Source organism: Ceraceosorus guamensis (assembly GCF_003144195.1).
Source record: "Ceraceosorus guamensis strain MCA 4658 unplaced genomic scaffold IE81scaffold_3, whole genome shotgun sequence".
Lineage (NCBI taxonomy): Eukaryota > Fungi > Basidiomycota > Exobasidiomycetes > Ceraceosorales > Ceraceosoraceae > Ceraceosorus > Ceraceosorus guamensis.
In genome coordinates, this window is record NW_020289998.1 from 419003 (window position 1) to 444249 (window position 25247).

General features: G+C 56.2%; 8 protein-coding genes across 8 annotated transcripts; 4 read left to right on the forward strand and 4 right to left on the reverse strand.

Annotated features, from left to right (window-relative positions):
- Nucleotides 1–466: 466 nt before the first annotated feature.
- On the reverse strand, nucleotides 467–4086 carry IE81DRAFT_129898 (phosphatases II). The gene is made up of 5 exons (XM_025510260.1): nucleotides 3847–4086; nucleotides 3598–3768; nucleotides 3331–3523; nucleotides 3076–3251; nucleotides 467–2995 (listed from the first exon to the last, which is right to left on the reverse strand). Exons 1-5 carry the CDS (start codon nucleotides 3868–3870, stop codon nucleotides 554–556), a joined length of 3006 nt encoding a protein of 1001 aa, XP_025373065.1. The 5' UTR covers nucleotides 3871–4086; the 3' UTR covers nucleotides 467–553.
- A 3249-nt stretch (nucleotides 4087–7335) lies between these two features.
- IE81DRAFT_275729 (hypothetical protein) lies at nucleotides 7336–7641 on the forward strand (the record flags this gene model as incomplete). Its single annotated transcript, XM_025511457.1, has 1 exon — nucleotides 7336–7641. A coding segment is annotated over one exon (306 nt), but the record flags the coding sequence as incomplete, so codon positions are not given.
- A 1288-nt stretch (nucleotides 7642–8929) lies between these two features.
- IE81DRAFT_296950 (hypothetical protein) lies at nucleotides 8930–10986 on the reverse strand. Its single transcript, XM_025512152.1, has 4 exons — nucleotides 10800–10986; nucleotides 10027–10568; nucleotides 9488–9524; nucleotides 8930–9389 (listed from the first exon to the last, which is right to left on the reverse strand). The coding sequence occupies exons 1-4, from the start codon at nucleotides 10978–10980 to the stop codon at nucleotides 8977–8979; spliced, it is 1173 nt and encodes a 390-aa protein (XP_025373067.1). The 5' UTR covers nucleotides 10981–10986; the 3' UTR covers nucleotides 8930–8976.
- Nucleotides 10987–14137: 3151 nt separating this feature from the next.
- On the forward strand, nucleotides 14138–15138 carry IE81DRAFT_130207 (hypothetical protein). Its single transcript, XM_025510263.1, has 3 exons — nucleotides 14138–14587; nucleotides 14664–14815; nucleotides 15036–15138. The coding sequence occupies exons 1-3, from the start codon at nucleotides 14294–14296 to the stop codon at nucleotides 15043–15045; spliced, it is 456 nt and encodes a 151-aa protein (XP_025373068.1). The 5' UTR covers nucleotides 14138–14293; the 3' UTR covers nucleotides 15046–15138.
- Nucleotides 15139–15456: 318 nt separating this feature from the next.
- Nucleotides 15457–17560, forward strand: IE81DRAFT_130451 (TRAUB-domain-containing protein). Its single transcript, XM_025510264.1, has 3 exons — nucleotides 15457–15516; nucleotides 15629–16361; nucleotides 16438–17560. Exons 1-3 carry the CDS (start codon nucleotides 15509–15511, stop codon nucleotides 17296–17298), a joined length of 1602 nt encoding a protein of 533 aa, XP_025373069.1. The 5' UTR covers nucleotides 15457–15508; the 3' UTR covers nucleotides 17299–17560.
- Nucleotides 17548–19651, reverse strand: IE81DRAFT_363737 (hypothetical protein). Its single transcript, XM_025516803.1, has 7 exons — nucleotides 18905–19651; nucleotides 18773–18827; nucleotides 18428–18689; nucleotides 18242–18342; nucleotides 18055–18160; nucleotides 17886–17963; nucleotides 17548–17801 (listed from the first exon to the last, which is right to left on the reverse strand). Exons 1-7 carry the CDS (start codon nucleotides 19263–19265, stop codon nucleotides 17634–17636), a joined length of 1131 nt encoding a protein of 376 aa, XP_025373070.1. The 5' UTR covers nucleotides 19266–19651; the 3' UTR covers nucleotides 17548–17633.
- Nucleotides 19652–21123: 1472 nt separating this feature from the next.
- On the forward strand, nucleotides 21124–22371 carry IE81DRAFT_319754 (hypothetical protein). The gene has a single exon (XM_025512819.1). It carries the CDS (start codon nucleotides 21540–21542, stop codon nucleotides 22170–22172), a length of 633 nt encoding a protein of 210 aa, XP_025373071.1. The 5' UTR covers nucleotides 21124–21539; the 3' UTR covers nucleotides 22173–22371.
- A 672-nt stretch (nucleotides 22372–23043) lies between these two features.
- IE81DRAFT_327748 (hypothetical protein) lies at nucleotides 23044–24336 on the reverse strand (the record flags this gene model as incomplete). Its single annotated transcript, XM_025515085.1, has 6 exons — nucleotides 23044–23118; nucleotides 23148–23264; nucleotides 23335–23429; nucleotides 23503–23706; nucleotides 23779–24172; nucleotides 24247–24336. The coding sequence occupies 6 exons, from the start codon at nucleotides 24334–24336 to the stop codon at nucleotides 23044–23046; spliced, it is 975 nt and encodes a 324-aa protein (XP_025373072.1).
- Nucleotides 24337–25247: the final 911 nt, after the last annotated feature.

The window sequence follows — 25247 nt, forward strand, 5'->3', positions numbered from 1 at the left end:
AGATCCGTCCGTGCATGCAGGAAGCATATAATCACGAATATATACTGTATACTGTATAGCCCAAAGCCGAGATGCGATCGGCGGTCGCGGTACGAGCTGCGTCTTTAGCGCGACGATCCGCGTTTGACGCGGTACACAGCGATGAGGTATTGCCGATCTGTACAAACATACGGTGCCGTTGTAGCTTCCCTATGTATTGCCGCGCAAGAGCTCACACACGAAACAGCAAGCAAGAGGGCGACGTGCTGGGCGACGTGCTGAGCGAAGAGCCTCGCAATCAACTTTGGGTATCAACACGCCGCGCCAAGCAGCGTCGGCCCAGGATTCACTTGATGCGACCGTACGAGCAACCTTGTGCGTACACTGGAATTCTTGTGTAACACGAAGGCTTGCGCCGGAAAATCGTGCTGTTACAAATACACTGAGGCTCAATACTGTGCTGTTACAAGTACATTGAGGCTTCCGATGTTAGATGTGTGCCGAGAACTCAACCACGCATGATCCACTATACCACGTCGTCACAGCTTGCCGGCAAGGGCGTCCAGAGGGTCATTTAGAAACCCACGCCGAGCGGATCTGCTGCTGCCTTGCCTTGCTGCGAGTCTGGACTCTTGCTTGCCGTGCTTCCCGTCCGTTGTGCAGAGGAGCCCAGCGAAGGGCGCGATGGGGGGCCTCTCATCTCGTTGCGCATGACATCACCAAGCTCGTCTTGGAGACCTTGCCGCTCCGTCGAGGCAGCCCAAGGGTTTGCGTCGTAGGTGCCATGGATCTTGGGTTGGACCTTCGGCGAAGTCGGTGGTGGGACCGTGCGTCGAGCTTCTGTAAGGTTCGCGAGTCGTGCTTGGAGTGATTCTCCGGACGATTGCCTGTTGCTGGGCGGTTTGGAAATGCCTGTGTTGCTTGACAGACTACTGCTCATGCTGGAAGGATGGTCAGCCCCTCGAGAAAGGTCCACTTCGCCATTCCCGTATCTTGGTGCCTCTGACGGAGTCTCAGCTGCAGGTGCAGGCGAGCTGTCCGCGTAAGCCGCTTGTAGGCGACCCCATCCGCTGACAAAGAGGCCTCTCATTCTGGCGGCCGCATCTACTGCGCCTGTGCCCGCACTGTCCAAGACGCGATCGTCGGGAGGAGGTTGTTCAACAGCTGAAAGATGCTGGTGCAAAGAAGCTTGCGATGGGCTCATCGCAGTATGATTGGAAGTGTTGACACCTCGCGCTTTGGGCACACGCGGCTTGTACGCCAACGGCGCCTCCACGCGCTCCACACCTTGCGCGCTTGAAGGCGAGACAATGCCATTGCTGAGGCCGCTCGAACCCGGATCGGTTCTGTCGCTCCCAGAGACAACAGCCGCGATGGATGATCGGGAAGCTTCAGAAGGTCCTGCCTCTGCCGCGGCTATGGCTGCCTTTCTTGCATTCTCCACAGCTTCGACCTGGCGGCGTTGCTCCTCGATTTCGGCCACGATGCCAGCATTCATCTCCTCGTCGCCTCGTCGAAACATCCGCGCAAAGTACCGCACATCTTTCGACACGGGCAATAGCACGCCCATGTCCGTCGACTCTCGTTTAGGATCGTTCAGAGAAGCGTCGAAGGCTGGATTGGTATATCTCTCGCGGTGTTGCGAAGATAACAATGCATCCCAGACACTGGCGGTGACGTCACAAAAAGGGCGCGCAGCATGGATGCCGTCCGTTGCAGGCCTTCGGGACTCCTGTTCGCAATTGGACAAGAACGTGCCGAAACGGCATTCGTGCAGTTGCGTCTGAAGCTCTACCAGAAATTCTTCGTTGAACTCGAAGCGCTGGGGAAACTGGCGTTGCATCTGCCACACGCAATCCAGGAATTGCAAAAAGACAGGAGAGATTTCCTTGAGGTGGGCGCCAGACGGCCCACCACCGGGACCGCCACCCTGAAAATTGGTGGCTAGGCTCTTCGTGAAGCCCCAAATAGCGTTCGCGGCTGCTTGACTTTGGGCTTCAAATCCACTAGCTGCCTCTCCATCACTTGTGTCCTCCTCCTCGTCCGACTCCTCGCCGTAGCCAGAAGCCGTGTTGAAGTATTTGGGACTGCTCGCGTGACCGCAACGATCCCAGAACCTGTGGCCGAAACTGCACCAATCCTTCTCGACCAAGACTGCGAAGCCTTCCAGAGTTCGGTAATAAGGATCTAAGCAAATTTGAGCAAGTGCCGATAGTTGCGAAGTGCGATCCCAGCCGTCTGAGCAGTGAATGAGCACGTGCGATGAATTGACGTGTACGATGCGGGCGATCAGAAGAGTGCCCTCCAACAACGCCGAGGTATGCTTGAGCCAGCCCGACTTCTTCAGTGCGGTGTAATCGAGGGGTTTCTCACTGCGACGCTGCTGCAGGACCACGCTGGGGACAGACGCAACTGCGGGGCCCTTGCCTTCTTGACCCATGTCTGTGATGTCTGTCGTGGTAGTTTCGGCGGCAACCGGTCGCATGCCAAACGTCGCGGGCGCGTCCGTCTGTCTCAGAGCGTCAGTCAAGCGTGAGAGCGAGTCCCGCATGACGTGGATGTTCTCGACTCCCAGATATGCTTTCTTGCAGCCTCGATAATGCTCCATATTCTCAGTGCCAGCTCCCTTGGCCCGATTCGCCACGGCATTTGCAGTCGGTCGCGCATCGACGATCAAGTTGGTTGTTTGTGCACCATATATAAGAGCTACGTTCGCAGGAGCACCGTTGCCGCCAGCTTGAGCACTTGCAGCCGCGGCAGCTTGCGCCGCTGGGCTCATAGGATCAGCGAAGAGGTGCGTGGTGAAGATTGCCTCGATGAGCTTCTCATCTTGCAGACTCCGATTGTTCAGTCCGACCATTGGCTGAGATGATCGCGTGATACTTCCAAAATTTGCCCAGTGGAGGTAAGATAAAGCCGGTATCCTTGCCTTTGAACGATACTTTGAGGCGTAGCGAAGGGTCGAGTCGGAGATGCGCGATGGAACCACCATCATGCTAGGATATGAGGGCGAGAACTTCACACAGCGTGGGGCAGTTGTAAGCGCGAGGAGGGAGACATAGCAGCATCGGCATGCGGCATGCATCGCACACTTACGGCATAGCCAGTATTGATGTCGCAGTACCGCCAAGCCTTGGTGCGTGTCCCAACACCTTGCCTTGCGAACTCCTTCTTGAAGTCGTACACAGCCCAGCCGCGCCTAGATTGGGCTTCAGACTGCGCGGTAGCATCGGCAGGCAGGCGATAAAAGGCATACGCATGCCGCGGGTCCGCTGAGCCACAGTCGGCAGCAGACACACTCGTTAGCCATCAGTGAAGCGAGAAAAGCCGTCGTCGTGGTCTTGTACTGACTGAGTATGGCGCACGCCCGCGCTGACTCCCACACGTCTGTGGCATTGGCATCGGACTCGAAGCCAAGGGCGCAGGTGTGAAAGTTGCGCAGACGCAACAAGAGCGGATAAATCCGCGCATCTCGTCTCGATGTTGCCGTGAGGGGTAGCAGAGAGGGTAGACGCGTAACGAGCCAAAAGAGCGAGTATGGCAGCTGATCGATGGGAGGCTCATGGAAGGTTCAACATACGTGCGCAGCTGCGACGAGCAGGAGGAGCAGGTACGTACCCAGATTTCCTGCTGGTCCGCTCTGATTCGGGAAAGCGTCAAGGCAGACGAGGAAGCGATTGGTGAAGCGGCGCGCGAAGGTGTGGGTGTGACAAAGATGAGGTGATGTTGCGTGAGGTGGAGCGTGCCCTTCCTGCACTCGTTGCCTTCCTGTAGCAGCACTCCCTCTACCTGGCCAACGAAAGACACAGCATACGTCAGCCACGAGGTCGTGAACATAGTCGCAGGGTCTCGAAGAGCTCTGCGTACCTTTGTAACCTTCAATTGGTCCATGTTGTGCGTGCTGCAGGCAGCGCCCTCCTGTGTAGCGATCACGCTAGCTAAAGGAGGTTTGAGGGGATGATCGTGAATGAGCTGCTGATAATCACGAATGTTTCTTCATCAGCCTGTCGGATGGATCCAACACCTTGCTTTCCGGTCGGATGCTGATCAGGAGGACGATTGTACGGCTGAAGTCCATTCAACTTCAAATTGCACCTTGTGTTGGCCAAGTGGAGAGAGGAGCTAGCAAGGAAGTCACATCAGTCACGAGTACGCGCAGCGCACAAACGCACAAACCTCGCCGCGCGCAGGTTGAGTAGCTGTGCTGTCAGGCTCACGTGTCTATAGCCACACAGAGCCCTTCTTGCGCGTCCCACTCATGACTCAACACATCTTGGAGGCACGTGACACGACGTTGAGTCGTCACACGTACAAGACTCCTGACCCGTCGTCAAGGCGCGCATGATCAGACTATGTGATTGTTCACTCTGACTCTCGACTCATTCAAGTCAAGAGGCTCTTCTGGGCTTAAGACCATGCCACGGAACGGAGGTGAGCATACCGGGAGCAGCATCGCGCCTCTTGAGGCATCCTTGGCAGGAGATTATGTACAGCAGTCTGATGAGTAGTAAATAGGACTACTAGGCGTGCTCGCGAACGAGTTGCGCTAGAGCGGCCCTCAAAGAACGTCATGCAGCTATAGCTGCGCCTGCGGTCACAGGCACGAGTACAAGAGGCGCGAGGGCGGCGCGCCCTTGGTTCTGCCCACCTCCCGGTCCGGCCGATGTGCGTATTGCCCCCTTTATTCTGATATCCTGCTCATCTTCAAAGTATCCAGATTGGGCATGAGCTCCCTAAGCTTGCCGAAGCTGAAATATCTCCGAAACCGCCACACTCACCACTGAAGATAGTAATGACAGCGCGACGAGTCTGCAATCAATTCAAAGATCCAATCAGCAAGAATATGCAAATTCAGATCATGATCAGCGCAATGCAGCAGGTATATGGGAGCACCGCAGAGATGCAACACGTCATCCCAAACCATGAGACGACTCAATCACAACACGTACAACACGCGCGCAGGCTCGAATCTCAGAAATGCAGCCAGCCTACTTGACTCTACGGCCTGGAGAGAGAGAGCTGCGCAGCCACCATGCAGCGTGGGTTGACATGTTGCGCATGTGGGTGGTATTCACGATTGCATGGCCAGTTAATTGCTGTCGCTTCTACGCCATCCTCCCTCCCAACTCACAGTTAATGCGCTTCACAAGTCACTCCACAGCTTTTGTACACCACAATAAGCGTGCGTAATCGCTGCGGGGCGTCGCATAGCAGCTGACGCGCCTGCTGGATGCTCTGCAGAGAGACCTTGACCTCGCGAGGATCCATGCCAAAGCCTGGCCGGCATGCAGCGCTTGGCGGCAGGCCGTGATGGCATTCGAATAGATCTGTTCTCGTGGGACCACCGAACATCTTTTGCATATCTTGGCTTGCACGCGCGGCAGCAGGCGGTGGTGTCGATTGAGGTTGGCACTGCTGCACGCTCACATTGTGCTCAATCTGTTGTTGTGGGTGGGTGACCTCGAGTCGAGACGCTCCCAGCGCCCGCGATCAGAGTCACGAGCAGATAGATATATGCATAGCTCCAGCATCAGCCGTCCAGCTTTTCCCCGCGCTGGACTAGCCGAGTGCCGAAAACGCGCTTCAAAGTGGCTCTCTATATACTGACTTGTAGTCAAGAGTGCACGCAGCACCTCAAGCAGCATCATCTGGACATGCCTGCTGCATGGCAGAGCGGGAATTTGAGGCGGATGCGCCGATTTGCAGGGCAAGAAGATCACCGTTGAGGGGTGGCCAGTTTTGAGGACCTGACGAGGGATGCCGTACGTTCAGCAGGAGTCGTGAGGCCACTGCGTGAGTATAGGGAAGAGTGCAGTCACGATCGAGCCTCGACGAGGCAGCAGCTAGGCAGGCAGGCAGGCAGGCAGGCAGGCAGGCAGGCAGATCGAGAGTGCATGCTGGCCAATCTATGCATGAAGTTCTGTCATGCCTGCGCGAGAGCAAACATCTTTCGCTTCCAACCGCTCGGAGCGTCGCGCGATGCCCGACCGGCATGATGCATGCTGCTGTCTATATACACTCAGACTGTACGTATATGCTGTACATAGGAGCTATATAGCGTCTGTGCCAACGAGCGAGTGCATGGATCGTGATCCGCGCGCGCGCGCTACCGCATGCTGCCGCGCTGACGCTTGGCGCCTTTGGCGCGGAGGGCACGGCATGTTCACTTAGCTATAGCAGGGCTCGGACTTGCACATGCGCTCATGCATCACTGTCACACTTCACCGATCCTTTCTCGAGACTTCAGCCGCGTCCACGCCTATAGTCGCCTACAGCATGAATGCCGGACTTTGAAGCGTGCTGCATGCGTTCGGCAAGCCTGCTGCTGATTAGGGCAAGGCGTGGGCACAGACGCGCAGCATAGGGAGGCGGCACGATGCACTTTAGGTCACAACATCAGCAGTCCTCGTCCCTGTGTCCTCTCGGCCCCCCCGCGGCCCCTGTCTGTCTGGTCCTGTCGCATGGTCTTGTTCGCGCGCTTCCGTGCAGCAGCAGCAGCAGCAGCAGCCAAGGCGCAAAATCGGCACAAGCAGTCAGCAGCTGGCTCACCACGCATGCAGGCGCTGCGCCAGTCGCGAGGACGAGTTGAGGCAAAGCCCAGCCCAGCACACTCACAACTCACAACTGGCGCGCGGGATGCTTCGAAGTGAAGTCGTTTCGTTCTGCCCAGCGCGCAGCATCTGCAGCGGCAGCGGCAGCGGCAACCTCACCATTTGCGCTCCGTCCCCCTTCCTCATCCATCGGTTTAGCGAATAGTCGGCGCTCCCATCTACCATCAAGTTTCAGTCATCTCTACATCCCTCCCCACCACATTGCTGCCCCTCTTGCCCCACCCACTCCCCACGTGCTTCTTCACTTCTCAACGAATATCGCGCTAGGTCGCACCAATCGAACGGAAATACACATTCTGCCAGCCCTTTCAACGGCTACCTGACACAACAAGCGGTCCCGCACTCATAACCCCTGTGGCCTCACGTCGATCACACTCTTTCTCGATCCTGTCCCTTTTTCTCCCCTTTCTTTTCTCAACCCACCGGACATCCCCAGTCAGCAGTACAACGGTCTTTCAACGACGAAGGCGCGCGCATAAGCAATCCATCAATTGCTCATCCATCCTGACCACCAGACAACGCAGCACACCGTGATAAATCCAGATCGCCTTGGCACTCTCGAACGTCTGTCATCACAAACAACATGAAGTCGTCATTCGCAGCTATCGGAGCGGTCGCTCTCGCGGCCATCGCGCTCAGCTCTCCTTCGGTCACTGCCCGCGAAGCAGACCCAATGCACCAAGCGCGGATGGCCAAGCGCCACCATCACATCGTCGAGCGCGCCGAGAATGCAAGCAACGTGCAAGCAATCGAGAAGCGTGGCTACTCAGGAAAGGGAACTTACTACAACACGGAGACCGGCAACGCTGGCTCGTGTGGCAACATGCTCAGCAACAACGCCTTCACCGTCGCTGTTGCCGGTGGCATGATGAACTCTGGTCTCTGCGGAAAGACGGTCACCATCAGTGCCAATGGCAAGACTGCGCAGGCCACGATTGCCGACACTTGCCCACCCGGTGGAGGACAGTGCTTTGGCTCTGATCTTGACATGAGCCCTGCTCTCTTCAAGTACTTCGGAAGCCTCGGTCTCGGTGTCCTTCAAATCCAATGGTCCATCGGCGGTTCCTCGGGAGGTGGAAAGTCTGGCGGCAACTCCAACGACAACGACAACAATGACAATGGCGCTGACGCAGCGGCAGAGGCCGCAGCGCGCAAGAAAAAAGCGGCACAGGACGCTGCCGACGCTGCCGCTTCCTCTCGAGCGTCCGTCTCGTCAGCTGCAGAAGCTTCCAAGTCATCCGAGTCAGCTTCCCGAGCCAGCGTTTCTTCCGCATCGCGTGCTAGCGTCGCCAGTGTCAGCAGAGCCAGCGTTGCGAGCGTCAGCAGAGCCTCCGCCGCCTCCGTCTCGTCCATCAAGCACGAGAGTCGTGTCTCAGTTGCTGCCGAGGCCAAGGAGTCGAAGGCTGCGGCCAAGGCCGAGGCCAAAGCAGAGGCTGCGCGCCCCAAGAATCTCGAGCACTTTGCGGCCATCATGAACGAGATGTCCAACATGGTCAACGCAGCCAAGGACTAACCGTATGGCGCTCTCGATGCCATCGTAGATCACCAATCCTAAGCTCGCGTCACCTCATGAAATCGTCACCATCTCATCACGGGACGCCGTGCCCCTTGTTCGCGCGTCACCAAATTCTTCATCTTGTTCACCGCATACCCTCTCACCATTCATCGCCTCGCCATGTCTAACTTGGATCGTTCAAGATTCATCACTAGGTCTTGCTTGTTGTCTCTCTTCGGTCCCGGCTTTATTTAGAACATCCTCTTGCGCGTACCATCTCAAAGGCGTCGCGCGACAAGCTCTGCTTTACGTTTCCACTTCTCGCTTCCCTATTCCCACGAAATCGCGTTTGATCTCGTGCGGCTCTTCATCACGGTGAATCGTAGACTTGTCCGCGATTCACCGTCAAGACGGACTCGACTTTTTTGCCCGGACTGGTTCTGCTCAAAAGTCGCTTTCCACGCATGTCTCAAAATTCTAGGCTCGCTTTATGCTCCGGACTCATCTCCCTCATCTTACTCTTTGATATCCAAAACACCCTTCGTCTCTCTGTACGCAATTGCTGCTCCTCCTGCTATAGGCGGGACTCGCACGCTTGCAATAAATTTGCTCTTCGAAAAAAAAAACCTTGTTTGTGGACAAGTCGGACGGCGGTTGTGACGTCATGTGCAGCGATGCTCAAGGCGTGAACGCAGAACATAACACTTGGATTGCTCGAGAGAGAAGCGGTATCGAGATGCGGTGAGGCGTTGCCATCACGTAAGAGATTGCACTTGGCGCAGGTCCTTGCAGAGGGGATTTGGGAAGAGATGTTGGTAGCAGCGGAGTGAAAGGCTTGCAGGGGGGGGGGGGGAAGGAAGTCAAGAGCGAGATGAAGCAAGATTTGCAAGATCACGATGATTCGGTGTTGGAGGGGTTGGGGAGGGATGGCGACCGACTGCGCGAAGCTCTTTGACTCTCCCACACCCCCGCTAGAGCTTCTGCACCTCTCCTAGCCGGATCCCCCACATACTCTACCCTCTCAAACGTAGCCCCAAGCTTTGCCAATTCTTCCACCAAAATCTGCCTGTACTTTGACACGCCAACAAGACTTCCACCGCAGCACAGCACGCTTCGGTCCGCTCGCAAGTGAGCTCGAGAAGTGTCGGGCGGTCGAAGGACCTCGCAGATCTGAGAAGCGATCTGCGAAGCTTGTCTGCGCAGGATCGCGAGGCAAAGCGAGTCGTCGTGATTGAAGGCCAAGTGGAAAACGAGCGGTGTGAGCGAGGCGATGCGATGCTTGCGTTCGCCAACCGCGTTGGCTACTGCTGCGGCAGCTACCGCGTGAGGTGACAAAGAGCCGAAGGTGATGTCATCGTGATGCGCAGACTCGACCTGCTGCTCTTGATTTGTCGAGGTCGACCTGCGTGTGGTGGCATCATTGGCGACTGCTGCAGAGGCTCCAGCTCGAACATCAGCCACGGCCTTCGGAAGTTGCGCTCCACATGTATGTAGTGCTGCATCTTTGCTCGTGCTGCCTCTCCTCGCAGCCGGTGTCGACTCGTCACTCGAGGTCAAGGCAGGCACCGGCGAGACCGGCCTGTCCGCAGCGATCTCGGGCGCCGTTGGCGGTAGCAGATTTGCAGATGGCTCTACGAAAGCTCGCGCCAGAACTGCGCTGCTCTTGCTGTTGGTCATCGGTAGCGCGACCGATTCTGATCCCTCGGAAGTGCTCGTGCTCGGGGAGGGAGTAGAGGAACCTTGCCCAGCAGTGTCGCCAGCGAGTCTGCCACGAATCGTAGCTTGTGAATTTGAGATGCTAAGAGCCGCATTTGCACCATTCGCTTCCCTTGGCATTTCGCTGCTGCTGCCTCTCCGACTGCCGCTGGTCGACGACGGAGCTGTCGAGGCGCTCTCAGACGGAGCTGCAGAAGGCCCAATGGCAGGGTACGATGCGGGGACATCGTTCGAGTACACCGCCATGAGCAGATCGTCAGTTGACTTGATGCCCCAATGCTGGAGAATGCGATCTCTGAGCAGGTGCACGTCTTGACCTAGCGCAACGGAGCTGGTGCCAGCGGCATCGTCACCCATCAACCTCTCACGATCTGCCTGGTCGAGGACGAGTCTGACTGCGTCTCTTCCAACGGCGTAGCCGCTTCCTTCATCGCCAAGCAGCCATCCGAAGCCACCTACTCGGCCTAAGGTCCTTAGTAGACCGTCTTCCCTTCGGCCGAAACTCATCACGATACTTCCCGTGCCTGCAATCACCACCACTCCTGATCTCGTATCTGGATACGCGGGATCTGTGACGGGAGAAGCCAACAAAGAAGTGTCGTTGGCAACGATGAGCCGCGGTGAAGGGTGAGGCAATCCGAGTAGCGAGGCCAGATGGGGCGTGAGCGCAGCAACATCGCCAGGGCTGTCGACGCCAGCAATACCAAACCAAGCTGCCTCAAAGGGTGTTCCTTGCTTGTTGGCCAGCCGTGTCGTATCATCGTCTGCTTCAGAACTGTCCCAAGGAACTGCGTGAGCCTCGCCAGACATCGACGCCGTCCCGTCTACGTTGCTATTACGTCTTGATGGGTGAATCGATGCTGTCGCGTCTGCATTGCTACTAGATCTTGATTGGGGGGTCGCAGCTTCCTGTACAATGTCCGAGGATTGTCCATATTGCTCTCTAGATGGTGAGACAAGCCGAGCGATTTGCTCTGTATTCGTAGATAAAGAGACACCAGCAGCGAACAGCGCTTCGCGAACCGCAGCATCGACGCTTCTCAAGAACGCGCGTAGGCCAACGTCTGTGTAGTTCGCTGGTCCTCCAAATCCTCGACCTCTGACCATGCCCTGCTCGTCGCAAATTGCAGCAGCAGCTTTTGTCCCTCCACAGTCGACGGCAAGATAGAGTCGAGGCATCCTCGACGACTTTCGCCTAGTCGCGCTCCTTTTGCGCGTGCTGGAAGCCGACTTTCCTTTGGGACTTGTAGCAGATCGTGAGCTTTCGCCCGGCTGCACTCCGCCGTGGTTGGCTAGAGACGTCATGGCAATGGTGCCAGGCCGTGCCGGTGCCGACTGTCAGGGATCAGCAAGAGTTCGCGACGAGTTGGACCTTTTGATCTGACCAGCAATGACCGGTCACACGCTGATGCCACCTGGTAAACTTTGAGTGCCAAGCGAGGAAGCGGGCAGCACCTTTAGCTTGTGGTGTCTTGAAGACGAACGCGTTCCTGGAAAGCCTCCTTCTAGAAGCGATTGGGTGGCAGTTCGTTGCCTGTGAGGCGATTGCCCACTGACCAAGCGCAGGAGACCCGTGCAGGATCTTACCACGAGCCCCTAAATAAAAACACAGTGGCCACGGGGTCGAACGGGAGCGAAAGCCGTGGGCGTGTCACGATAAAGTTGATCTCAGAGTCGCCTGAAATCACTTTGAGTGACTGCAATCCGTGCAAAAGAACGTCCGGCAGGTGGTTGCTTTGGCGGGAACTTGGAGCCCTGGTAATGAACCGCGCTGCCCTCAGTGCCACCTCCCCACACCGGCAAGGTAAGAGGCAATTTAGCTCTCCTATCTCCAAAGTACTGGTCGCCGATTGCAGCACGACGTGACGGAGCCGCGTATGCGCGCCGGTACCAGCTCTAGATCGTGACGTAAACACACTTTCAGACGGCCCGGCTGCGTGCGACTCGTCCCGTCAATCAACGGGACCGCAACAAATATCGGTTGCAATTCCGCTCCCGTCTGCCGTGGCCTCTGCCTAGGTCCGACTTGAGGTGATGAGACTGCTTCACGTGGTGCCCTGTCTCCTGCAACCTGGCAACTTGGCCGCTGATTTTTGTAGAGGCCGGTCGATCTCGAAGAAGATGGTAATTGCGTGACCAATTGGAGCTGCTCAAGGCTTCAGGCGCAATGCTAGACGACCAGCTAGGCAACACGCTTTCCCCTTTTGCGGAGTCGCTGTTCTTGGCGAGTCTGGATGTCGAGCAACGGCGTATGTTGCGAAGCGCGCGCAGACTTTATTAGCGAGCGGCGACCGATTTCAAAGATGGCGTGATGGCCACGGGTTCCTTGCGCCTGTCCAGATAGCGAGATTGTCAGGGCGGAAAGAAGGATGGGGTGGCGAATCTGAAGGCGTCACCCACGATGCCAAACGATAACGCGCTTCTGATGACGATTCTTCTCGATGGGACCGGGGTCCACTACTGCCATCGCATCGCACTGCTGCACTGCAAATCCAGGGCACCGCAATGTGAATGTGGATGGCAGCTGGGGTAGGGATTCAACGCTGTCTTCTTGGTGGTGCTGATTCAGCGTGGTGACGAATTGCAAGATCCGTGCGTCGAGCGGCGATTTGAGTGGGTTGACTGAAGCCTTTAGTGTGCGAATGCTCTCTTTCGATCGTCAGCAGCGAATGGTGACCGAGGAGGACGACGGAGTCAATTAGGAGTCGGATGTATGCGTGCGTGTTAGCTGTGCGCAGTGCTGGGTTGCGGAGAATGGCAGCGCCACAGAGCCAAGTCGACTAAACAGAGTGCAATTGGCGCAAGCAGAGATGAGACGACCAGCAGCAGGAGCTCACAGCTTGATGCTGCCACTGCTGCTTATGTACAAGCGACCAGTCCCGCCGTGTGGAGGATGCCGCAAGTCCCTCGATCGATCCGCTCTCGTTTTGCCAGTGCTGTGCTTTAATTTGGCAAACAGAGCGATAGCCGCGGGTGGTGGTGATGATGTCTGGGCGAGCGCGCAAGTGCGATCAGGCAGTGAGGCCGGGGCGTGCGTGTGTATGCGGGGTAGAGATGGGATGAGACATGCGACGTTGATGACGCGAAGACTTGCGACCCTATAGCTGTTCTGTTTGTTGCGAGTCAGTCGTGCATGCTAGCTGATGCTGCTGCTGGTCGCATTTGATTCAGGATTCAAAAGTTCCTAAAAATTTTGCCCGCGATTGCCTGCGCTTGTGCTCGATGCTCAGATTGGCAATGGTCGGTCGGGAGCAGTCAGTCTGGACTAGCTGAACGTCGCATGTGAGTCGAGTCGAGTCGAGTCGAGTCATTCAAAAAGAAGACAAAAGAGGTGAGGACGCGCAAGTATCTGTTTTGGGGTCCGGAGAAGAGGAGCAGCAGCAGCAAGCTTGCGTGCTTGCATGCTTGCATGCTTGCTTGGTCCGGATGAAGAGGACCAATGCTTAGGATCGACGCGCAGTCACCCAAATCGCATGAGCCCGATACAGTCAGGGCTCAAAATTATCCGAAGGGCAGAAAGCAGGGAAGCTGTCGTGAATTGTAATCGAGAATTACAACGTGATGCAGTCTGCTGTGAGTCTGCATGTGCCTCATGCGTGCGCGCGATCGAGGGTCCTGCCTTGCGACTTGACTCCACAAATAAGTTGCGATCGATGAGTGCTGCTGCTGCTGCTGCCGCGAAGACGCAGATGGAGGCCTCGCAAGCGACAGGCGGCGTGCGACATCGAAGAAGCAGCAGCTTCGATAGCACCAGCAGGGCAAAGGGGCGGCGCTGGAAGAGCAAGCGAATCATACATCTCGTTGTAAGTTCGCGCAGCATTCGATCCGTCAATTCATCCATAATTCAACTCGACATCGAGCGAGCGAAGCGTGCACGCGTCAATCTGATTGGCCTTGTTTCTTCGGCTTAAACGGCGAGAGGCTGCTGCATGCATGAACGCGCGCGCGTCACATGGGTCTCCCCCCATCGGCAAAGGCTCTGCAGCATGCTCTGCGCCGCGTGTGGTGACTCTCGCAGCAGCAGCTACTGTATATAGCAAACGCGCAACACCACCGCGGCACGCGTAGCGGTACCGCGCCAGACCCGCGCGTGTGTTGCATACGTATACCGGTACATGCAGTCAGAGAAGTGTATGCATGCATGCAGCAGCAGTCGCTCAGTCACGCCAGACCAACTCAGCCAGCCATGCAGCCACTCACACCGCGTGGCTGAACTTGGCTAACATCCGCGCCTCGATCCTCTGTGCGTGTCTCGCTGCTGTGATTCGACATTCACGATTCGCATTTTGTGATTGAAACTCAAAAATGTGGTTTTATGATTCACACTCGCAATCAGACTTCCGACTGGTGATGGATGTGACTATGAACAATTTGAATACTGCCCACGCAAGACTCACGACATGAAATCACGAATGAAAGAAGACCTGCGCGGATCAGTTCGCGGACGCTTGTCTCATAATAGCAAGGGCGGATCCAACAACCCAGTGAAGCGATGACGGCATGCCAAGCCTTTTCGAGTCAATTCTCGGGTCAGTCAAGACGAGGGCTAGCTGATGCGCGTTGCCACGACACAGCTAGGCGGGGGGAGGCGCTTGGAGATAAGGCAGGGCCACTCGATCAAGCCGCGGACTTTTCGCACGGATTGCGTTCTTTCATCCGAGTGATTCTTGATGCTCTTGGACGAGGCAACTCGATCGGCAAAAGACTCACACTCTCGACTGCTCACACGCTTGTTCGAGGTGATGCGTGGCGGCGGGGTCGCTTATGCATCGCGGTCATCGGAGTGGTACGTGCTTCAGGGCGGGATCACGAATGCATGAGAATTTCACTCTGACTGACACTTTGGTGAGGCTTGGTCACAGCAGGCACAGAGGCAAGCTAGCGCGGATCGCGATAAGTTGCCCCCAGAAGTCCGAGATCGCTTGATTTCCAAGCAGCAGGCCCGAGAATCGCTGCGCCCATCTCAGGCAGCATCATGTGGGTGCGGTCGTGCGATATCATCGTCTCAACAGTCGTGAGTCAAGAGGCAGAGCGGGAGTATAGGCAGGCATACATCATGCATCAGCAGCAAGCACAGCTCACGGCTGGGGCGGTGCTACCGCGGCTGCCATGCATGCAGCGCGATCGAGTGCTGTGGCTGCGCGCGAGTCTTGCGCGCTCCGCTCGACGCGTGCACGTACAGGAGTCAGACGAGTTATCCTCCAGCTAACCGGGCGCAACCCTCCCGCATTGAGCTCTTCTTGAGCAACGTTGGCAGCGGTAGCGATGCATGCTGGTGAGGTCAACCGATTCAGTCTTGTCGAGTGACGCCGATTTCTTGGTGGGCCTCCTGGCGCCATGCAGATTCGATATACCCAACAGTCCGATTGCAATCCCTTCTCTCTGAAGGCGAGCCGGGAGAGATCCTGAAGAGTAAAAAATCTAGATGAGTCAAGAGTCAAGTCTCACGGGGGTGGAAGGGGCATCACGTGCCTCGCTTGTCATCACGTGCTCAGAAATTTTGTCGAGCACGAAAAAGCTGATCAAAGTCAAAGAGTCTTGACGGGTCCTGAATTTGAGTCGGAGCGCTCCGTTCAAGGCGAATAAAGAATCAATCACAAATGCAAATCTCGAATTCAAAATTTGTGAATTTCATCTTGAGAGTTCCGTCCGCGACTTGAAGATCTCTGGACGAGCCGCGAGCGAGAAGAGGTCAGGTCTGATCTGAATGAGTGAGTGAGTCGTGGGTGTCTTGTCACCTTGCACTCTGCACATATCATCGAACACTGTGATTCTGGTGATGGCCATCCTTCTGCTTCTACACTCCTGCCATGCCTTCCTCACTCAGTAACACGCTTGCCCAGCTCTCCGATCCATCGCCCTCGACCGGGTCGACAGGCAAGCGCAGCGCGCAACTCGGTCCTTCCACTTCATACCACTCTGCTTCCGACAACGAGTCTGATGCAAGCGACGATGAAGACATAGAAGATGACGGTCTAGATGTCGGCAAGTCGAATCGGGCAGACAAGTCTCACTATGTCGATGTGGGACCCTCTTCAAGGCGCAGGACCCAGATGGACGAGAGCGGAATGCTCTCTGGGAGCAAGTATGCGGGCAGGACTGTCAGCGCCAGCCAGGCATTTGACGAGGCTAGCGGCAGCGAGGAAGAAGGCGACGATGATGCAGAAGAAGCCAGCGGGCTTTCAGGATCAGCGTCGGATGAAGACCTTGGCAGCGATGAGTCGGACGAAGCTGCGGGAGCTGCTCTTCCTGCAGGAAGCAGCGCTGACGAGTCAGCGGCAATACCACCTGCGTCATCTTCCGCCGCACCTTCACGAGTAAGGTTCACCAAGGATACTCAATACAAGAGCAGCGAGGCTGACTGGGGCGAAGGTGGCAATACGCTTGCAGCCGCAGCGCAAGCAGACTCCGAGCTCATGTCTCGCTTACAAGCTCAGACTGCGGACGATGCACAGAGAGGTAGAGCTGTCAAGGAGCAGTACAGGCAGTGGGAGGCATCGTTGAGGGCGCGCATCCAGTTTCATAGCTTCTTGACGGAATCTGTGGCACTCTGCAGAGATGTGAGTGCAGCTTCATTGCTCCGTTTCTGGACTCATAAGCGGCCCGGAACTGACATTCCAGCACCCTCTCATATAGGTCAACGCACTCTCACAAATCCAAACGGATCCCGAGTGCGCTGCCTCGTACAAATCTTTACAGTCAGATCTGGCCCAGCTTAACGCGTCGATCTTCTCCAAGCGTGCTGCGATCGCCCAAGCTTCGGATAGCCAAGTCGCTGCAGCGTTCCATCAAGCGTCAAGCGTGTTAGGAAAGCGTCCGGCATCAGGAGAAGCTGTGCGAGACGAGGACATTGATCAGTCCATCTCTGCCTTCCTATCACTGCACCGCGTCACTGCGGACAAGACCTGTGAGGTTCTGGATGCTTGGAGCACCAGCGGACCCTCTGGGTCCAGCAGGGAATTAAAAGCAGTGAACAGAGCAGCGGGCGAGCAGGTTCGCTCCTCTTTAGCGCAGCCGGAGAGTATGGAGAGGCTGCTGAAACGGACGAGGGTGTGGCGAGGAGCAGACAGGCTTGGAGAAGAAGGGGTTGCCGCCGCTGCGTACTCCGATGAGCCCGACGAGAACGTTTTCGACGATACCGACTTCTACTCCTCGTTGCTGCGAGAGCTGCTCGACAGCAAAGGAGAAGGCGCGGCGGGTTCAGATGGCCTGATGGGCCTCACAATACGTTCCAAAGGGCCCAAACGAGCCGTAGATACCAGAGCGTCAAAAGGTAGAAGGCTCAAATACGAAGTGCACGACAAGATTGCCAACTTTATGCCGCCCATACCCAACGAGACTTGGACCGACGAGCAGAGGGCCAGATTGCTGGCTCAGCTCTCTGCTGCTCATGGGACTCTATCCGCCCATAGTGGAGCAAGCAGCGAGGGGCAGACATCAAGCAAAGAGCACACCTTGGATCATGTCGACTTGGCAGGTCTGCGAGTCTTTGGCTGAGCATGCGCGTCCGCTTCGATCATCTGCCTTGCGCTGCGTGCAATACTCCCCTCGCCGCAAGTAGAGGACCCATAGTCGAAGGCACCTTTTGCCAATCGCATCCTCTAATTGTTCACGCAAAATGCATCCGCCCTCAATGTGTTAGGACACAGGTTCAATGTGGGCCGTTAGTAGAGTGTGCTGCTTTCGGTGAGCACTCCGAATCAAATGAGACCGCGCGCCTGGGTGTAACGCGAGCGCCACGCTACCGAGCCCGCTTTCGCTATGGAAATCCTGTTCTTAATCGATTGCGCGATACTGTAATTATCTAGCTTGCACACAGAGCTTTGTAATTTTCATGTTTCAGCAGACAGGATGAGAGGTCCGCGAAAGAACGCTTGCGTAGTGCCTAGAGCTTTCCAGCAGAGAGCAAGTCCTCGAAGGCGATCGTGCAGCGCTTCGACATTGTCTTTTCTCCCTCGCGGACCCAAACGCGGGGGTCGTATTGCTTTTTGTTGGGCTTGTCCCTGCAGTGCATTAATGAAATGCGCGTGAGTGTTCCGACTGGGGTAAAGCGATCGAATGCGGAGCTCGTCATACCATACTCACTTGCCCTCGGGATTGCCAACCTGGGTCATCAAGTAGTCCTTCTTGTTCAACACAAAGTCTCTGATACCCTCGAGGTACTGCAGGCAGGTCCAGCGAAGTATGTCAGATGGCCTTTCAAGACGCTCATGTACACTCTCATTCCCGAGTTTACCCTCGAACGTCACTCACAGCGAATTGAGTGTCGGTGTCCACGTTCATCTTGACAACACCATTCTTGACGGCTGTCGTGATCTCGTGCTTCTCAGAGCCGGAACCACCGTGGAACACAAGGAAGCTGTGCAAAGCAGTGAGGCGTAGGATGCGTCAGTACCTATGCCGGCAAAGGGCATCGCGCGGCGGGGTACTCGAGACTCACACTGGAAGCTCCTTGTCGGTCTTGAGTTGCTCGCGCACGTAGGCTTGGTGCTTGGCCAGAAGCTCTGGCTTGAGAGACACGTTTCCGGGCTTGTAGACACCCTGGTGACCCATCATTCGAATGTGGTCAGCGCCTCAGCGAAGCCTGGCGAAAGATCCCTGTCGCTCGCGTCCCCGCAAAACTCACGTGAACGTTACCAAAGCCAGCAGCGATCGAGAAGTTGGGGGTGATCTCGGAGAACTCGCGGTAGATGTCCCAGATATCCTCTGGCTGGGTGTAGAGAGCAGCGTTGTCCACGCCCTCGTTGTTCACACCATCCTCCTCTCCACCAGTAATGCCGATCTCCATCTCGAGCCAAACACCGATCTTGGCCATGCGTGCAAGGTACTTCTTGCAGGTTGCAATGTTCTCCTCCTTGGGCTCCTCGGACAAGTCAAGCATGTGAGAACTGCAGACAGGATGGCAAAGCATAGTGATTGGAGTTCAGCAGCGCTCGCGCGGCCAGTAAAAGTGACAAATATTATGACTCACGAGAAAAGAGGCTTGCCCTCCTTCTTGAAGTATGCCTCGTCAGCGTCGAGCATGCCTTGAGGTATGTTGCGTCGTTATTTGCTCAGCGGTGTACACGGCTTACGAGGGCTCTTTGCAAAGCAATACACTCACCATCGAACCACGGCAAGAGCTTCTTGGCGCAATGGTCAGAGTGGAGCACCACTGGGACGCCGTACAGGTGGGCGACACTTCGAACGTGGTTGGCAGCAGCGACGGCACCAGCGATGGAAGCCTGCTGCTTGTCGTTGGGCAAACCTTTGCCGGCAAAGTAAGCAGCACCACCTTGGCTGACTTGTAGGATCAGTGGGCTCTTGGCATCGCGAGCGGCCTCCAAAGCTGCGTTGGCAGTGGAGCTGGAAGTAATGTTGAAGGCAGGGATGGCGAACTTGTGCTCCCGGCAGTAGTCGAAGAGCTTGTAGACGTCCTTGCCGTCGACGACGCCTGCGGGAACGACTGAGAGTGCTCCGGACATGATGATGACTGTGGTCTGAGCGGTGTGTGATGTGAGAGAGTGTGGCTGAGTGTAAGAGAGTCGAAGGTGCTTTTTGGCTTGTCCGACTTCAAAGTCTAAGTGGTGGTGGATGTATGCTAGGCTTACACATGCAAGTGCCTAATCGTTTGTTGCTCTTCTCGACCTCGCCTGATCGAAATTTGTAGCATCCATATCGATGATGTCGTTTGCATATCGCCTCGGCCTTCTGCAGCAGCTATTTGCACCCCTCACCGTCTACCTCTGCCCAACTGCCCTCGCGCGAACTTCCATCGCATTCCCTATAGCTCCTCCCCCAAAAGGTCCGAGCGGCGCTCCCGACGAGGACGCTTGCATTCAAGATCCGCGTGGTGCAGGCCATGTGCCCCTTACCCAGCAGGACACGGACGGCCCTTGGTGCAGCCAGCGCTCGCTGCAGCAGGCAAGACCATGCAGCAGCGCTCACGCCGACTCTACGCGACTTGAGCCCTCGCGCAGACCCGCGCCCAAAAATGCACGGCCGTCGCGTGCATGCGCATCTCTGCGGCCGGGCACCGCGGGAGATGCGCAAGCAGCAGGGGTGGAGGTGAGTCGCTTGCTCGCTTCGAAAAGTCTGTCTTGCATGCACGTGGAAGACGTTGCGCGCCTGTCTACTCCACCCTTCTCTTCCCGCTTTCCGCTTCCGCCCGACACAACCGTCGGCTGGCTTTGCATTGAGCAAGGAAAACCGATTAAGTTGTTCGTCGAGTGCTCAGAGAAGCACCTCTGCGATGACCACCGAAGAGGTCGCCAGCACCATAATCATCTGATCGCACTTCCACGACATCATCGAGCAAAAAGCCAATTCATGGCGAATCGAGCTGCGTTGGGGCAGGTAGATAGGCAAATGCTGTCGATCAGCTTTGTTGGCTCTATCTGGCGCCTTGGCGGCGCTAATCGCCCGGTGCAACCTCGGTCATGTGGTTTCCTCTGCTCACCTTGGCACGTGACCGGCAGACACCTTTGCATACACACAACGGTACCACCTGCTACCGCATCACTTTGACTGAAGACGAGCCGCGATCCAGAATGCGGGCATCCAAGCGATTGGGCAGAATCCTCTTTTGGACCCGAATCGTAGAGTCACGAGTGTCTCCGAACTTTGAATAGCGAGATTGGCGCGATGTCGGCGCCGGCGCTGCCAGTGATGGCGAGGAGTATGCACTGCACGTGGTCGCCGAGATGCTGTCCAGTAAAGCTTATTTAGCTACATTCAAGATTGCAGGGGAGTCGCGGACTTGTGACGTTTGGTGTAGGAATGTCCACATTGTGATTCTTGATTGTTTTGCATTGTCGACGAGGCACGAGCGACCGCCACGTACAGCATCATTAGCTCTGCCAAGCATCGCAGGGTAGGACAGTCACAGTCCCGAAGAGGTATGACCCCTCTTCGTGACTACTAGCGCCGCCAAATTTGTGTAAGTATCTCGAATCGTGAAACGATTGACGTCACAAGAACCCATGCAGACCGGTCACGCTTCGCGCATGTTCGAAGCCAGTGTGAGTCAAGAGTCTTGAATCGTGTCAGCCTTGCTCAAGTCACCAGTCAGAGTTTATTTGCATCGTGAAGTCAGGATCAATTGAGTCGAGTCAAGATCGAACATATACACCAATCCGCGATTGATCCTCATGACAGGCTTAATTGAGGTAGACCAACCATCACCGCCTTGCTGACGCCAACAGGTGCCGACGCCGGTTCTCCGACGCACGGCGCATTGTATCCGATTCACGATTCAGATTGCTGTTTGGTGCGCCGAGCATCAAATTAAGCGCCGCGCGGGGGACCGCCTATCCCCATGCGCGCGCTAAGACAAAGTCGCAGCAACGATGCATGGGTACCCCGCGCCTCAGCCGTCGAGATCCAACGACGAAGGTGCTGCTGCGAGCTCGCATGATAGCTTCCGCTCCTTTCGCGACGACCGGCTTGACAGCGACCAGACATTTCGCAGCTTGTTCATCGGCATACCGCGCGAAGAAGGATGCTTTCTTGTTCGAAGATGTTTCAGAACATCACCTGCGTCATCGTCTCGTCTCTCGATGGGGCTGTGTCTGGCGTTGGGCTGTGGAGTTGGGGACGCCGAGGTCGGAAGGTATAAGAGGGGAGTCTTTTGGGGCCATCATCGTGTCTTCCGTTCCTCATCCAGCTTGTAGACCTTCTCAGCCCTCAAAGAACCTCCAGCTCCCAGCATCTCTTGGCGTCTTTTCATCCCAGTCTCAAAAAACAACTATCCATCGATCATGTTCCGCTTCACTGCCTTTGTCGCGCTCGTTTGCGCCGCTTCCACTCTCGCAGCTCCCATGCCTTCTCCAGAGGGCGCATCCACACAGATAGTCGGCACCGTCAAGTGCGCTGCCAAGCCTAGCTACTCTGGCCAGCTCTACCTGGACCAGACCAGCGGCGAGGTGGACAGCATCACCCTGTCTCAGGGCAATGTGCGATACCTGATCGGCAACAAGAACAACGGTCAAGTCGCGCCCAAGTTTGACTTTTACGACTGCCCGAGCACCTTCATGGGCACCAAAGGCCGTCAGAGCGCAGACTCTCACTACGGACAGATTCGATCAGGCGACAAGTGCGTTCGCATCGTCGAAAAGGCAGACTATCAAGGAGAAAACACTCCCAAGAAGGCCTTTGAGCTCTCCACATGCTCGTACTCCGAGGACAGCAGTCAGCTCTTCCAGACCTTTGCTTCTTCTGCGAACGGTCACTACATCGGCTTTGTCCCTGGCCAAGTAGACAGCGGCAAGAACGAGTACGACTACACTGTCCAGCCCGGAAGCAGCGCTGATCCTGCTCTTCAACGCATCGTCGTCGGCGGTGCTGTTGCCAAGGGACAACCGACCGGCCACTTCTCCATCGGCAGGCCTTAGGCGTGCCGCTGTCGCCCAACGCGAGCTTGTGGCCCGACGCGGATCGAGCGCCGACACGAGCACTCTCTTTGGAGGCCGCTCATGCCCCTACAATAGCAGCACGCTCCTCACGATCAACTCACTTGCCACGGACTTTTGACTTGTATTTCCATTCATCTATCTCTGATGTCCCCACGCAATGCAATTCCTTGCCCATCTCACTAAGCTGTGCGCAAAGAGAGCGCAATGGCGCATCGTGATCCTTGGTGTGCACACACACGCGCGGATCCGTCTCGTAGATTCCAGGGTGAACGATGCAGACGGGAAATGACATTGAACGCGAGCATTGACTGTAGCAGAGTGCGAGAGAAGTACTTTACACGAACGACGAGAGAGCAAGCAAGCAAGGGCATGCGTAAAGCATATGCAGAAGCGGTCCATCACGGCAGCATCCGAGGTATATAAACAGAGGAGTGGCCTCGGCTTAAAGAATCGAGGAATTGCCAGGCGAAACGGAACGCTCTCGCGCGATTTCACCGCCACTCGAAGCTCTGAGAAGATGCACATTACAGCAAATTGTCAGCATCTGCTTCCACGACGCACATTGAACTGGACTCACGTAACCACTTCGACTCTTTCCGTGTCGACGCGCACGCCAGACGAGTAGTATTCGTCATCGCTCGAAGTGATAGCAGCTGGCGGAACGCTTTGAGCTCTATTGTGGCCGTCGAAGGTGACGCGTTCAGGTGTCGTCGAGTTTGCGAAAGGAGCCCGATGCACCACGCCGTCCACATCTTGCCTTCGCTGTACCGTGGCCGGCCTGGGCAAGGCGTCCTTGCGTCGAGCTTGAGGCGCGGACCGAATGTGCTGGTCTTCGATCCTCGAAGAGAGATCAAAGGCGTCCTGGCGAAGCGCGTAGTTCTCGCTTCCAAAAGAGTTCTGCCTTACTGGCTTTTGATCCGAAGGGCTGTGCGCCCAATATGACGAGGTATTCACCGGAATGGCATTGAGCGGGTAAGGGCCAGAGCTGGGCAGACTTTGGCTTTGATTTCGCTTGATCTGCGCACTGGTGGCGCGCTTGAGGGCGAAGAAAATCTTGGAACAGAAGATGGACTGCAAGGCAGTGTGTCGCGATCATTAGTGCCGCGTCCGAACATTGGCACAATGTGGTCAAACGACTCACGGTTCCAATCGTTGCGAGGGATGCATTGATGGGTCGAAGCAAGGGTTGCGCCGTCTGCAATTCGAAAACAACGGCAAGAAGGTTACACGTGAAGACTGCAGATGAACGAAGAGAGACCGGTGAGCGGTGGCAAAGCAGAATGACCGAGACCAGCGCGAAGCGACGCACCCGCGAAAAAGTATAGTATGCCATCTCTGACGATGGTGCGGAGCAGTGGCCCGATGAGACCAGATCGGTTGAGCATGATGGCCCGCGTCAGAGTGAGAACCAAGATGATAAAGTCGTAGACCATTGGCGCGAGATAGAGGACATTGAGATGAGTCGATGTCGGCGTTGGTATGCACGCGGTGATGCCTTCGGGTGGCGATGTGTCTGGAACAGAGCAGATTGAAAAACATGAGCGACACCGCGAATCGCATACCCTGAGACGCGATTGTAGCTCACATTGACAGCCCCAAAGGACGAGGGCGACAACGACGACGAGCATGCCTCCAAGCGACATAGAAACGAGCCTGTCTCGACTCCAGATGGCCATGACGCGGAGGCACATGATGCCGTTCGCAGCCAGTGCCACTAGTCCACTAGCGTAAGGGAAGAAATGCTGGATGCGTGCGCATTCATCGTAGGTCCAGACGACGTTGACTGCCCAAACGAATAGCGCGAACTCGATCAAAGCAAGGTAGCGCACCACGACAAAGCACAGCAGCGATGCGCTCCTGAGTAATTTGACCTGAAGTGGTGCTCGAGAGGCGGCATCCTTTTCCGTCGCTCTCAGACTTTTTGTGACTGGCAACCAGACCAGGTGCCACTCCGTAGGCAAGCTCGCCAGCCAGTCCCACTGATGATCGAAAGAGAGGGCTGGAAATGTGTCAACACGCGGCGCAGCGCCAATGCTCTTGAGCCAAAACTCACGACCATGATACTGAACAGACATTCTAAGTAGATCACAGTGGCCTGGGCCACACGCTGGGCGTCAGTCTGATCTTCCTGCGCGTGAGGCATCTTAGCAGAGGCCGTCGCTGTAGCCGTAGCAGACTGAACGGTAGGAGATCCGGTTGTTCAGTAGGAAATGCGGTTGAGGATCTAGAGGCTCAACCGTAGACTGGCAGAAGGACTGGCCTGTGTGGGATGTGGTACCGACTCAAATCACATGAGAGGAAGCGAAGTGGGTGGGGCATATTAAACGACACGAGTGCAATCCTCTCACGAAGGCTCGATGAGCGTGCTCTCGTCATATGCACGCGCACCTACGGCTGCAGACGTTGAAACATCGGTGTCCAAGCGAAGCGCACTCTTTGGAGACCGAAAGAGCCGTGATTGCGAAAGGGTCAAGAGAGCGGCGCATAGCAGGCTTATCACGACGCCTCTTGGGGAAGCGGGTGGTAATTCGGTACCGCACCGGTGATATTTGCAGACTTGTAGCAGGAACCCTCCGCGGCGCTAAATTCCGGTATTCGCATTGACTTCAGTTGTTACGCGTTTCCAACAAATGCGATGACGAGCGCAGGCGCCCAGCCTGCGACATCGCGGTATGCCTCCATGCATCCGCTGATGCCGTCCGCAGGGATAGCCAGGTACCGTACAGTCGTGAGTCTTGAGTATGCCTGCCTACCTGATTCAGATTCACGATTAGCGGGCGAACATCTGAGCTGCGCCATCGCAAGCTAAGCTTCACTTTCTCTGCTGCGAGTTTTCCCGTCGAGTCGGAAGATGACGCAGCAGCACTGGGGCTCACGCTTACTCACTGTGACTGCTCCTCGAGCGGCAGCTGGCGACAGTCGTGAGTGATGCGTTGCCCATCTGAGTTCCTCCATGCGGCGCGCGCATAACCTTCAAACGCTAGCGCATGCAACCACGACGAAAGTGCAGCCATGGGAGTTCGCCAAGCCAGCAGGGCAAGGTCACGAACGCCG